This window comes from Macaca mulatta, chromosome 19 (assembly GCF_049350105.2).
Source record: "Macaca mulatta isolate MMU2019108-1 chromosome 19, T2T-MMU8v2.0, whole genome shotgun sequence".
In the NCBI taxonomy this organism is placed as follows: Eukaryota; Metazoa; Chordata; class Mammalia; order Primates; family Cercopithecidae; genus Macaca; species Macaca mulatta.
In genome coordinates this window covers 51,483,338-51,497,633 of record NC_133424.1, presented here as the reverse complement: position 1 = coordinate 51,497,633, position 14,296 = coordinate 51,483,338, and the positions used below count along the sequence as shown (strand labels likewise).

General features: G+C 53.3%; 1 protein-coding gene across 1 annotated transcript; it reads left to right on the top strand.

Moving 5' to 3' along the window:
• The first annotated feature begins 51 nt into the window (after positions 1-51).
• HIPK4 (homeodomain interacting protein kinase 4) lies at positions 52-14,013 on the top strand. Its single transcript, XM_015123973.3, has 4 exons — positions 52-795; positions 9,086-9,442; positions 11,755-12,600; positions 13,228-14,013. The coding sequence occupies exons 1-4, from the start codon at positions 331-333 to the stop codon at positions 13,408-13,410; spliced, it is 1,851 nt and encodes a 616-aa protein (XP_014979459.3). The 5' UTR covers positions 52-330; the 3' UTR covers positions 13,411-14,013.
• Positions 14,014-14,296: the final 283 nt, after the last annotated feature.

Below are 14,296 nucleotides of genomic sequence, written 5' to 3'. Positions count from 1 at the left end.
CCCACCCCCACTCCAGCTAGGGCTCAGGTCTCCAACAACAGAACCAGAGCCACTCAACAGCGCTGGAACCCATTCAGTGGGGCCTGGGGCCCCTCATCCCAAGCCAGGAGGGCTTTTGGGGAGGGGCGCAGCCCCTGGCAGACTGACAGTGTGGCCTGGGGATTTGGGGGTGCCAAGGAAGCAGGGGCCAACCTCGTAGGAGGAGGCACGAGTGCGGTTCTCTTTCCCCCACTGGGGGGCCTGCTGTGTCGGCGGCCAGGCGGGAGGCCTGGGCGGCAGAGCCAGTGGCGCAGGGGCCTGGGCAGGGCGGTGTCTGGCAGCGGGGGCACCATGGCTACCATCCAGTCAGAGACCGACTGCTACGACATCATCGAGGTCTTGGGCAAGGGGACCTTCGGGGAGGTAGCCAAGGGCTGGCGGCGGAGCACGGGTGAGATGGTGGCCATCAAGATCCTCAAGAACGACGCCTACCGCAACCGCATCATCAAGAATGAGCTGAAGCTGCTGCACTGCATGCGAGGCCTGGACCCTGAGGAGGCCCACGTCATCCGCTTCCTCGAGTTCTTCCACGACGCCCTCAAGTTCTACCTGGTCTTCGAGCTGCTGGAGCAAAACCTTTTTGAGTTCCAGAAGGAAAACAACTTCGCGCCCCTCCCTGCCCGCCACATCCGTACAGTCACCCTGCAGGTGCTCAGAGCCCTGGCCCGGCTCAAGGAGCTGGCAATCATCCACGCTGATCTCAAGCCTGAGAATATCATGCTGGTGGACCAGACCCGCTGCCCCTTCAGGGTCAAGGTGAGTAGGGGCCGTCTAGGGTGGCTGTGTCCCTAGTTCCTTGTCTTTTTCTCAGCTTCTTCCAGCCCTGGATGGGGTGTGTGTGTGTGTGTGTGTGTGTGTGTGTGTGACGGACTTTCATTCTGTTGCCCAGGCTTGAGTGCAGTGGCACAATCTCAGCTCACTGCAACCTCTGCCTCCTGGGTTCAAATGGGTTCAAGTGATTCTCCTGCCTCAGCCTCCCGAGTAACTGGGATTACAGGGATGCGCCACCATGCTGCCCAGCTAATTTTTTTTGTACTTATTGGAGATGGGGTTTCACCATGCTGGCCAGGCTGGTCTCGAACTCCTGACCTCAAATGATCCACCCACCTCGGCCTCCAAAAGTGCTGGGATTACAGGCGTGAGCCACTGTGCCCAGCCTACTTTTTAAAAATTTAAGGTATTTATTTATTTAGTTTCAGAGACAAGGTCTTGCTCTGTTGCCCAGGCTGGAGTGCAGTGGTACAATCATAGCTCACTGCAGCCTTAAACTCCTGAGCTCAAGCGATCCTCCCACTTCAGCCTTCCAATTAGCTGGGACTATAAGCACACACCACTGTGCCTGGCAAATTAAATTTTTTTTTTTTTTTTTTTTTTGTAGAAACGAGGCCTTGCTATGTTGTCCAGGCTGGTCTTGAACTCCTGGGCTCAAGCAATCCTCCTGCCTCAGCTTCCCAAAGCACTGAGATTACAGGCAGGAGGCACTGTGCCCAGTCTCTTCAGACACTAAGATTTCTCTTGTCTACCTCTGGGGCCTGAGGTCTTCCCAAGGCCCTGTCCATAACGGCTCTGCTCTGCCTTGCTCCTGGCCCCCAAATCCTCCCCATCTTCTTGTCCCAATTCTGATGTCTTCTCTGTCCCAGACCTGAGGTCTCCCCTGTTCCCTTCCAGGCCCTGAGGTCTCCCTGTCCTGCTCCATTCTCAGCTCAGCTTCTCTGGCCTGGTCCTGTCCTTGTGGGGCTGACATTCTAGTGGGAGAAAGAGAGGGTCACCAAGATAAATGAGTGAAATATGATAAGTAAGTGAGAAGCAGGGAGGAAGTGGATGCTGGGTGTTCATAGAGATGGGTGGTGCTGAGTGAGCTTTTAGACATGGTGGTCAGCTAGGCCTCACCGAGAAGGTAACTTTGAGGGAAATCCTGAAGGAGGGAGAAAGCTGTGTAGCCATCTGGAGAGAGAGCATCCAGGCAGAGGGAACAGCCAGTGCAAAGGCCCTGAGGTAGGAGTCTGTTCTCATGCTACTATAAAGAACTACCTGTAGGCTGGGCACAGTGGCTCACACCTATAATTCCAGCACTTTGGGAGGCCAAGGTGGGTGGATCACTTGAGGTCAGGGGTTCGAGACCAGCCTGGCTAACATGGTGAAACCCCATCTTTACTAACAATACAAAAATTAGTTGGGCATGGTGGCACACGTCTGTAGTCCCAGCTACTCGGGAGGCTGAGACAGGAGAATCACTTGAACACAGAGGTGGAGGTTGCAGTGAGTCAAGATGGTGCCACTGCCCTCTAGCCTGGGCAACAGAGTGAGACTCCATCTCAAAAGCAAACCAACCAACAAACAAACAAACTACCTGAGATTGGGTAATTTATAAATAAAGAAAAGGTTTAATTGACTCACAGTTCCTCATGGCTAGAGAGGACTCAGGAAACTTACAATCATGGTGGAAGGTGAAGGGGAAGCAAGGCATGTCTTACATGGTGGCAGGAGAGAGAGCGTGCAGGAGAAGCTGCCACTTTTAAACCATCAGATCTCATGAGAACTCACTATCATGAGAACAGCATAGGGGAAACTGCCTTCAGGACCCAATCACCTCCCACCAGGTTCCTTCGGTGACATTTAGAGATGAGGTTTGGGCAGGGACACAGAGCCAAACCATATCAAGGAGTGTGCCAATTGTATGCATTTGAAGAACACCGGGGAGGCCTGTGTGGCTGAAGCAGAATGAATGAGGTGAAGAGGGAAAAAATGAGTCCAAGGAGGTGATGGGGCCAGGCATGCAGGGCCTTGTTGGTGGACTTTGGTTTTATTCCGAGGAAGATGGAGCCACAGGAGGAATCTAAGCAGAGGAGGACTCGGTCTGACTCAGAGAAACAAGCCTAAGCCTTGTTTCTCTGGCTGCATAAGGGGAGCAGACAGGGGTGGGTTGGGCAGGAGCAGGAAGGCAGAGGGGTGACTGTGCTAGTCCAGGTGGGAGACGTGGTGATTGGGACCAGAGTCAGGGCAGTGGGAGCAGGAGACTTGGGTGGATTCTGGGTAGATTTTGGAGCTAGAGACAAGAGGATTTGTTGATAGATCTTACATGAAGGGTGACAGCGAGAGAGGAGTAGAGGGGGACAAAAGCCTGTTGGTCGAGCAACTGGAAGCATGTGTATTACTCATCATGGTCAGTTTGTCGATGAATAAACATTTACTGAATGCCTGCTTTGGGTCTGGCCTTGTGCTGGACACACACAGGCATCTCCTCCGTACTGTCACAGGCCCCTGGTGCTGACTCCTCTGTCCGCTTTTTTTTTTTTTTTTTTTTGAGACAGGGTCTGGCTCTTTCGCCCAGGCTGCAGTGCCATGGCACCTTCTCGGCTCACTGCAACCTCCGCCTCCTGGGCTCAAGTGATCCTCCTGCCCCAGCCTCCCGAGGAGCTGGGACTACAGGCATGCACCACCATGCCTAGCTAATTTTTGTTTGTTTTTTTTTTCTTTTTTGAGATGGAGTCTTGCTCTTGCTCTTGTCACCCAGGCTAGAGTGCAATGGCATGATCTTGGCCCACTGCCTCTGCCTCCCAGGTTCAAGTGATTCTCCTGCCTCAGCCTCCTGAGTAGCTGGGATTACAGGTGCCCGCCACCCATACCCAGCTAACATTTTTTTTTTTTTTTGAGGCGGAGTTCCACTCTTGTTACCCAGGGGGGAGTGCAGTGGCACAATCTCAGCTCACTGCAACCTCCGCCTCCCACATTCAAGCAATTCTCCTGCCTCAGCCTCCCGAGTAGCTGGGATTACAGGCATCTGCCACCACACCTGGCTAATTTTTGTATTTTTAGTAGAGACGGGGTTTTACCATGTTGGTCAGGCTGGTCTCGAACTCCTGACCTCAGGTGATCCACCCACCTCAGCCTCCCAAAGTGCTGGGATTACAGGCGTGACCACCGCGCCTGGCCAACTTTTGTATTTTTTGGTAGAAATGGGATTTCATCATGTTGCCCAGGCTGGTCTCAAAGTCCTGAGCTCAAGCAATCTGCCCACCTTGGCCTCCCAAAGTGCTAGAATTACAAGTGTGCGCCACCACGCCCAGTCCTCTGTCTGCTTTTGAGTTTGATACTGTCTGGATGGGTCTGAACCAGGGGCACCCTGAGGGCAAGGCTGGGGCTGACTTAGTCATCACTGTCTCCCTGACATCTCCCAGCACTGCAGTCATGGAGCCAGTGCTAAATGAATGCTTGCCAGAGATACAGAGACACAGAGACAGAAAAAGGTGGATTATTCTGCCCCAAGAGGTGGAAGGACAGAGACCCAGGGAAGCAGGGACTTCTACAAACACAGCAGGGGACAGAAAGGACAGATCCACAGCACCTGACCAGCATTATCACCCCCACTGTCTCTGTGGAATGAATGAATGAATGAATGAATGAATGAATGAATTCCATAAATATGGATTAAGTACCCACGGTCACTTAGCCTCTTGGGTACTGACACCCTGGCACTCTGGGATCAGAACTGCAATTAATAACCATTTCATGATACTGCTTTCTGCAAGTAAAAGGTGAGAGATGGCTGGGCGGTGGCTCATGCCTGTAATCCCAACACTTGTGGGAGGCCGGGGCGGGTGGATCACCTGAGGTCAGGAGTTCAAGACCAGCCTGACCAATATGGTGAAACCTCGTCTCTGCTAAAAGTATAAAAATTAGCCGGGCGTGGCGGCGGGTGCCTGTAGTCCCAACTACTCCAGAGGCTGAGGCAGGAGAATCACTTGAACCTGGGAGGCGGAGGTTGCAGTGAGCCGAGGATACGCCACTGCACTCCAGCCTGGGCGACAGAGGAAGTCCCTCTGTCTCAGAAAAAAAAAAAAAAGAAAATTAGCCAGGCATGGTGGCACATACCCTGGAATCCCAGTTAATTGGGGGGCAGAGGCAGGAGACTCACTTGAACATGGGAGGCAGAGGTTTTGCAGTGAGCTGAGATCACGCCACTGCACTCCAGCCTGGGCTACAGAGCTCAACTCTGTCTCACCAAAAAAAAAAAAAAAAAAAAAAAAGAGAAATGGCTGAATGAAAGGCAGAAAAACTCAGAGAAGGAAACTGAGGCCGGCCAGGTGTGGTGGCCTGAGCCTGTAATCCCAGCACTTTGGGAGGCTAGGGCGGGTGGATCAACTGAGGTCAGAAGTTCAAGATTAGCCTGTCCAACATGGTGAAATCCCGTCTCTACTAAAAATACAAAAATTAGCCAGGTGTGGTGGGGTGCACCTGTAATCCCAGCTACTTGGGAGGCTGATGCAGGACAATCGCTTGAACCCGGGTTGGGGTGGAGGTTGCAGTGAGCCGAGATCACGCCACTGCACTCCAGCTTGGACAAAAGAGTGAAACCATCTGAAAAAGAAAAAGAAACTTAGGCCAAGAGAGAGTCACAGAGATTCAGAGTGAAAATGGCAGACAGCTCCACCAGAGGCATGGGGAGATACAAAGGCTTTGGGCGATTCGCGGTGTTGGTTCTGCAGCTGTTGGTCAAAGCACCTGTCATGTGCCAAAGGCCTGTGACAGGTGTGAACGGTGCCTGATGAGGAAGACAGAAGAGGACCTGGACTTCAGGGAGGTGTCTTCCTAGTGGACGACACAGAGACAGAGATGGAAAGAGAGAGAGACACTGAGAGACAAGAGACAGGCAAGTGATGGAGAGGTAGATGCAAAGAAAGAACAAGAGAGGTACAAATGGCCAGGCACAGTGGCTCATGCCTGGAATCTCAGGACTTTGGGAGGCCGAGGTGGGAGGATTGCTGGAGCCTAGGAGTTCAAGACCAGCCTGGGTAACATGGTGAAAACCCATCTCTACTGAAAATACAAAAATTAGCCGGGCATGGTGGCATGTGCCTGTAGTCCCAGCCACTTGGGAGGCTGAGGCAGGAGAATCGCTTGAACCTGGAAGGTGGAGGTTGCCTTGAGCCGAGATCGCGCGACTGTACTTCAGCCTGGGTGACAGGGTGAGCCACTGTCTCAGAAGAGAGACAGAGAGATACAAACAAGAGATGGAAATAGAATGAAGGATTACAAAGCCCATTCATTCATTCATTCATTCACTCATTATTTACTGAGCCCCTGCTGTGTGCCAGGTACTGTTCTAGGCATCTAGGGATACGGTATTGAACAAAGTGGATATAATCTTTGCCCTCGTGGGACTGACATCCTAGCTGGGGAGAGAAATGCTGAACTTGATAAGGAAGTAGACTAGGGCCAGGTGCGGGGCCTCATGCCTATAATCCCAGCATGTTGGGAGGCTGAGGCAGGAGGATCACTTGAGCCCAGGAGCTTAAGACCATCCTGGGCAACATAGTGAGACCCATCTCTATCTCTACAAAAAGTTAAAAAATTAGCTGGGTATGGTGGTGTGTGCCTGCGGTCCCAGCTACTCAGGAGTCTGAGGTGGGAGGATCTCACGAGCCCTGGAGTTCGCAGCAGCAGTGAGCTATGATGGAGTCACTGCACTCCAGCCTGGGTGATAAAGCAAGACCCTGTCTCTAAAAAGAAAAAAAAGGGCTGGGTGCAGTGTCTCACGCCTGTAATCCCAACACTCTGGGAGGCCGAGGCAGGCAGATCACCTGAGTCAGGAGTTTGAGACCAGCCTGGCTAACATGGTGAAACCCCGCCCATCTCTACCAAAAATGCAAAAGATTAGTGCTTGTAATTCCAGTGACTCGGAGCCTGAGGCAGGAGAATCGCTTGAACCCAGTAGGTGGAGGTTGCAGTGAGCCAAGATCACACCACTGCTCTCCAGCCTGGCCGACAGAGCGAGACTCCATCACAAAAAATAAATAATTAAAAATAAAATTAAGGCCGGGCGCGGTGGCTCAAGCCTGTAATCCCAGTACTTTGGGAGGCCGAGACGGGTGGATCACTAGGTCAGAAGATCGAGACCATCCTGGCTAACACGGTGAAACCCCGTCTCTACTAAAAAATACAAAAAACTAGCCGGGCGAGGTGGCGGGCGCCTGTAGTCCCAGCTACTCGGGAGGCTGAGGCAGGAGAATGGCCCGAACCCGGGAGGCGGAGCTTGCAGTGAGCTGAGATCCGGCCACTGCACTCCAGCCTGGGCGACAGAGCGAGACTCCGTCTCAAAAAAAAAAAAAATAAAATAAATAAAATAAAATAAAATTAAATTAAAATAAAAAATTAAAAGATATAGTGTGTGAAATGGCATTAAGAGCGATGGTGGGGCTGGGTGCGGTGGCTCACGACTGTAATCCCAGCACTTTGGGAGGCCGAGGCGAGTGGATCACCTGCGGTCAGGAGTTTGAGACCAACCTGGCCATCATGGCGAAACCCCGTGTCTACTAAAAATGTAAAAATTAGCTGAGCGTGGTGGCAAGCGCATGTAATCCCAGCTACTTGGGAGGCTGAGGCAGGAGAATCACTTGAACCTGGGAGGCGGAGGTTGCGGTGAGCCAAGATTGCACCATTGCATTCCAGCCTGGGCGATGAGCAAAACTCTGTCTCAAAAATCTTCATCTCAAAAAAAAAAAAAAAAAAAAAAAAAAGATAAAAGGAAAAACAGGGGCCTGGCAGAGGGATAGGAAGGGTGGGGGCTGATGCTTTAACAGAATGATTAGGGGAAGCCTCACTGAGAAGGTGATCATTTTTTTTTATCCTCCCTTTCTGTTTTTGATAGAAACGTGACATTTGAGTAAAGACCTGAAGGAGGTGAGGCAGGGAGCCCTGTGCTCATGCAGGGAAGAGCATTTCAGACAGAAGGAACAGCCAGTGCAAAACCCTGAGCTGGGAATGTCTGATTTATTCAAGGAATAGTGAGGAGGCCCTTGTGGCTGGAGGAGGGTGAGTGACGGGGAGAGTGGGAGATGTGGCAGAGAGGTGACAGAGCAGACGTTGGAGACCTGTGGGCCACGGTGAGGACCTTGGCTTTTGTCACAGGATGTGACTGTGAGCAGGGGAGGACCCAATCTATCCCAGGCGACCACAGGATCCCCCTGGATGTTTGTGAGAGACAGACTAGGGGGCAGAGGAGAGGAGCAGGGAGACCAGCAAGGAGGCCCCTGTGTCAGTCTAGGTTGGAGAGGATGTGGGATAGGACCAGGGTGGGGGCTGTGGATGGCATGCAGAGCGAGCAGATTCTAGATCTGTTGGCTGATGGACAAGGTGTGGGGTACAAGAGGAAGAGTAGGGTCCTAATCCTCCTATGCATAGTTCTAGTGGAGAGAAACAGAGACAGAGTCAGTCACTTGAACCAGACACAAAGACTGGAAGAGACAGAGATAGCGACTTAAGAACTATGACCACAGCTGAGTGAGGTGGCTCATGCCTGTAATTCCAGCTAGGGAGGCTGAGGCGGGTGGATCATCTGAGGTCAGGAGTTCGAGACCAGTCTGGCCAACATGGTGAAACCCCGTCTCTACTAAAAATACAAAAATTAGCAGGGCATGGTGGTGTGCACCTGTAGACCCAGCTACTGGGAGGCTGAGGCAGGAGAATCACTTGAACCCAGGAGGTAGAGGTTGCAGTGAGCCTACATTGTGCCACTATACTCCAACCTGGGCAACAGAGTGGCACTTGGTCTCAAAAAACAAACAAACAAACAAACAAACAAACAAAAAACAACAACAAAGGCTGGGCGCAGTGGCTCACGCCTGTAGTCCCAGCACTTTGGGAGTTCGAGGCGTGTGGGTCACCTGAGGTCGGGAGTTCGAGACCAGCCTCGCCAACATAGTGAAATCCCAACTCTACTAAAAATACAAAAAATTAGCCAGGCGTGGGGGCGGGCGCCTGTAATCCCAGCTACTCAGGAGACTGAGGCATGAGAATCGCTTGAACCGGGGAAGTGGAGGTTGCAGTGTGCTGAGATAGTGCCATTGCGCTCCAGACTGGGCAACAAGAGCCAGACTCTGTCTCAAACAAACAAAAACCAACAAAGCGGCTAAAGAGTCACAGACCCAGAGACGGCCAGAGTCAAATAGCAGATGCAGGAATATGCCAGGTGAGAGATGCCGGGGGTGGCCCGGCTGGGCTGTCCCTGCACTTGACCTGCCCACTCGCCCTCTTCTCCACCCGACAGGTGATTGACTTCGGCTCTGCCAGCATTTTCAGCGAGGTGCGCTACGTGAAGGAGCCATACATCCAGTCGCGCTTCTACCGGGCCCCCGAGATCCTGCTGGGGCTGCCCTTCTGCGAGAAGGTGGACGTGTGGTCCCTGGGCTGTGTCATGGCTGAGCTGCACCTGGGCTGGCCCCTCTACCCCGGCAATAACGAGTACGACCAGGTGCGCTACATCTGCGAAACCCAGGGCCTCCCCAAGCCGCACCTGCTGCACGCCGCCCGCAAGGCCCACCACTTCTTTAAGCGCAACCCCCACCCTGACGCCGCCAACCCCTGGCAGCTCAAGTCCTCGGCTGACTACCTGGCCGAGACGAAGGTAAGGGAGAAGTTGGGTGAGGGCAGTCAGTGTGGGGGCTGTTACATGAAAAAAAATCTAGGATGGGCGATGTGGCTCACACCTGTAATTCTAGCACTTTGGGAGGCTGTGGTGGGAGGATCCCTTGAGCCCAGGGGTTTGAGACTAGCCTAGGGAACATAGTGAGGCCTCCTCTTTATAAAACGTGGAAAAAAAAAATTAGCTGGGCGTGGTGGTATGGGCATATTGTCCCAGATACATGGGAGGCTGAGGCAGAATTCCTTGAGCCTGGGAGATCCAGGCTACAGTGAGCTGTGGTCATGCCACTGCACTTGAGCCTGGGTGATAGAGCAAGACCCTGTTTCAAAAAGAAAAATAAAAGAAAAATCTATCAGACCAGAAGAATGGAGTGAAAAGAATAAAAAACAAAATAAAAGAAATTTTTTCTTCTTTTTTTTTTTTTTCTTTTTTTGAGAGGGAGTCTCGATCTGTTGCCCAGGCTGGAGTGCAGTGGCGTAGTCTTGGCTAACTGCAACCTCTGCCTCCCGGGTTTAAGGGATTCTTCAGCCTGAGCTTCCCGAGTAGCTGGGACTACAGGCACTCGCCATCACACCTGGCTAATTTTTTGTATTTTTAGTAGAGATGGGGTTTTACCATGTTGGCCAGGCTGGTCTCAAATACCTGACCTCATGATCCACCCGCCTCGGCCTCCCAAAGCGGTGGGATTACAGGCATGAGCCACTGCGCCCAGCCAAAAAAATATTTTTTTAATATTTGAAAAAAATTATTTCTGGGCTGAATCTCAGTGAGAACTGGAGCTTGGGGGTCAGCCTAGGGCATTTTCACAGCTAGAAAGAGCTGGGTGAGATCAAATGTGGGACTCAGCTGCTGCAGCAAGATAGATCTGGGGGAGACACTGCAGGGAGAATTGGATGTTTGGAAGTCAGATGTGAAGGCTGCTCTAGCAAGAGGGATCTGGGTCATACTACAAGTGTGACAGGAAGATTGGGGCGGCTTCTCTGCCATCTTCAGCTCTGGGGTCAGCAACTTGTGTGGCAAGAGGGATGAGACCACGGAGAAAAAATGAGGACTGAGACTGGCTGTGAGAATTGCAAAAGAGGCCAGGTGCAATGGCTTATACCTGCAGTCTGAGCACTTTGGTGGGGCCAAGGCAGGAGGATCGCTTGAAGCCATTCTGGGTGACATAGCAAGACTGCGTCTCTAGAAAAAAAATTTTTTTAATTTAGCCAGGCATGGTGGCACACACCTGTAGTTCCAAGCTACTTGGGAGGCTGAGGTGGGAAGATCACTTGAACCCGGGAGTTGGTGGTTGCAGTGAGCTGTGATTGCACCACTACACTCCAGTCTGGGTGACAGAGCAAGATCCTGTTTAAAAAAAAAGGATCTGAGGCCAGGCGCAGTGGCTCACACCTATAATAATCCCAGCATTTTGGGAGGCCAAGGCGGGTGGATCACCTGAGGTTAGGAGTCTGAGACCAGCCTGGCCAACATGGTGAAACTCTGTCTCTACTAAAAATACAAAAATTAGCTGGGCATCGTGGTGGACACCTGTAATTCCAGCTGCTTGGGAGGCTGAGGCAGGAGAATCGCTTGAAGTTGGGAGGCAGAGGTTGCAGTGAGCCGAGATTGTGCCATTGCACTCCAGCCTGGATGACAAGAGTGAAAATCTGTCTCAAAAAAAAAAAAAAAAAAAAAAAAAAAAATTTCTGAGTGAGACCTCAGGTGAGTCTAGAGGTTTGGGGCAGCAGCCAGTCTGCTACCTCTACGGCTTTGCCCCTCCAATCTGTGCAGCAAGAGCCTGGGACTAGGAGTTTGAGGTCACAAGTCCTGATTTCACAGCAAGAAGGGTCTGGATGGGACCACAGGTGAGACTAAAAGTTGATGGCAGTTCCATAGCAGGGAACTAGTTCCATAAACTAGTGTAGCAAGAAGGGTCTGGGTTCCACCACCAGGAGGCCTGGGATCAAGCGTGGAGCTGTGGCAGTAAGAGGGACCTGGATTTGATTCCAGGGAGGACTAGAGATTCCGGGCAGCCCCTCTGCTAGCTGCTGGTAGGGGCTGCACCCATGGTGCTGGGGTGGACTGGAGGTCTGGGGCAAGGGGTGGAACTTGGACCAGTGAAAGCTTTGGGTTAGATTAGAGGGGCTTGGGTGTGATGGATCCAGGGTGGCCCTCCTAGCAGCCAGAGAGCTCCAAGACAGATCATGGGCAGACCTGGAAGTTGGGGCTACATGTGGGTGCCACAGCAGGAGTGCTCAGGGCCCTAGCCCTGCACAAGGGTCAACCTTGCTCCCTTCTCCATGCCCCGCCAGGTGCGCCCACTGGAGCGCCGCAAGTATATGCTTAAGTCCTTGGACCAGATCGAGACAGTGAATGGTGGCAGTGTGGCTAGTCGGCTGACCTTCCCCGACCGGGAGGCACTGGCAGAGCACGCCGACCTCAAGAGCATGGTGGAGCTGATCAAACGCATGCTGACCTGGGAATCACATGAACGCATCAGCCCCAGTGCTGCCCTGCGCCACCCCTTCGTGTCCATGCAGCAGCTGCGCAATGCCCACGAGACCACCCACTACTACCAGCTCTCGCTGCGCAGCTACCGCCTCTCGCTGCAGGTGGAGGGCAAGCCCCCCGCGCCTGTCGTGGCTGCAGAAGATGGGACCCCCTACTACCGTCTGGCTGAGGAGAAGGAGGCTGCGGGCATGGGCAGTGTGGCCAGCAGCAGCCCCTTCTTCCGAGAGGAGAAGGCACCAGGTATGCAAAGAGCCATCGACCAGCTGGACGACCTGAGTCTGCAGGAGGCTGGGCATGGGCTGTGGGGTGAGACCTGCACCGATGTGGTCTCCGACATGATGGCCCCCCTCAAGGCAGCCATCACTGGCCGCCACATGCCCGACTCAGGCCCCGAGCCCATCCTGGCCTTCTATAGCAGCCGCCTGGCAGGCCGCCACAAGGCCCGCAAGCCACCTGCGGGTTCCAAATCCGACTCCAACTTCAGCAACCTCATCCGGCTGAGCCAGGTCTCGCCTGAGGATGACAGGCCCTGCCGGGGCAGCAGCTGGGAGGAAGGAGAGCATCTCGGGGCCTCTGCTGAGCCACCGGCCATCCTGCAGCGAGATGGGGATGGGCCCAACATTGACAACATGACCATGGAGGCTGAGGTGAGCTGGGTGCATTTAGGATACGATTAGGGTGTGAGGAGGCTCAGCACACACTCACCCACCTTAGGATAAGATTAGGATGTGAGGAGGCTCATGCAGGATATGATTAGGGTGTGAAGAGGCTCAGCACACACCCATGCTCAGGTTACGATTGGGGTGTGAGGAGGCTCAGCACACACTTACCCATGTTCAGGATATGATTAGGGTGTGAGAGGCTCAGTACACACCTAATACCGCCAAGATATGGTAAGGCTCAGCACATACTCAGCTATTTCCAGGCTGTGACAAAAACTCAGGGCACAGTAATCTACTTATAAGAAGTGATAAAGAGCCTGGGCAACATAGTGAGATCCCGTCTGTACCAAAGAATTAGAAATATTAGCTGGTTTTGGTGGCATGCATCTGTAGTCCCAGCTACTCAGGAGGCTGAGGTGGGAGGATCACTTGAGCCAGGGAGGTCGAGGCTGCAGTGAGCTGTCATCGCATCACTGCAAAGAGGCGATAAAGGCCTAGCACTGGTAAGACCCTAGCACGTGCTCACCCTCATCAGGCGGAGCTGACAGAGGCTCAGCAGACACTAACACACTAACACTGCTTGGCTGATGCCCCTCTCCTCTTCCCCCACAGAGGCCAGACCCTGAGCTCTTCGACCCCAGCAGCTGTCCCGGAGAATGGCTGAGTGAGCCAGACTGGACCCTGGAGGGCGTCAGGGGCCCACGGGCTCAGGGGCTCCCACCCCGCCGCTCCCACCAGCATGGTCCGCCCCGGGGGGCCACCAGTTTCCTCCAGCATGTCACCGGGCACCACTGATGGTGATTCCACCCCTGCCCATCACTGAGGGCTGCGCTAGCTGAGCTGGCATCTCCTCCCAACCTGAACTGCTCCTCAGAGCCATCTCCCGAACCCACAAATTATTCTTACAGAAAGATAGTTATCTGGAAATTCCCATTCCCCGTCTGCGGTGCGGTGCGTGCCTGCACACTTCTCTTAAACACAGCAGAGCTTTGGAGTCTGGCCCATGCTCCTTGGCCAGAGGGACAGCAGGAAGGGGGGGCTGCACCCCGCTGGCCCTGCGACCGCCCTCGGCCCTGCTGCCTCTGTCTGTTTCAATATAGAACTGTTCAGCAGTCCTGCTTCAAGCCTGCTCTCACTGCCTGGGGCTTGGACTGGCCCTGGGGGGAATGGGGGCTCCAGGCTGGCACCCAGTGACTCGCTCTGCGATGCTGGGCCCAGTTGACCACTGGCTTAGGCTGGAGCCTGGGCTGCTGTCACACTACGAGGGAAAAGCTGTGCTTGGTTGACTAACCCATGTCCTAAATATGCTATGTACTTGGCACACTGGGAATCCACCCTCGGAACATGCATGTGTTCAGTATGTGTTAATCAAGTTTGCCAGACGCTGGGGTCTCCTTATCTGTTGACCTGTCCTTCCTACATGTTTATGGGGTTGGCATGCACTCATCCGCATTTGGGACATGCTGGGTGGAAATCCACTTGGCAGGCCTAAATTCACACTTGGTGCACGCTCCGGTGCTCAGCCATGCTTGTTCACCCTTGGGATGTAGCAATGGTTTGGTCCCTGCTGATCAATCTGGGAACATGCTTCTGTACAGCACATACCCCGTGCTGGCTACATGAGTGTGAAGTCCATGCCAGGCCACAGGGTGGCACACTGCATGCTCAGCACAGGTCAGCC

Bases quoted from the DNA above. Each gene is read 5' to 3' on its own strand.
- HIPK4 (XM_015123973.3), top strand. From the start codon at position 331: ATGGCTACCATCCAGTCAGAGACCGACTGCTACGACATCATCGAGGTC. The intron at 796-9,085 runs GTGAGTAGGGGC...TCCACCCGACAG, and splicing joins GCTGCCCCTTCAGGGTCAAG to GTGATTGACTTCGGCTCTGC. The intron at 12,601-13,227 runs GTGAGCTGGGTG...CTTCCCCCACAG, and splicing joins ACATGACCATGGAGGCTGAG to AGGCCAGACCCTGAGCTCTT.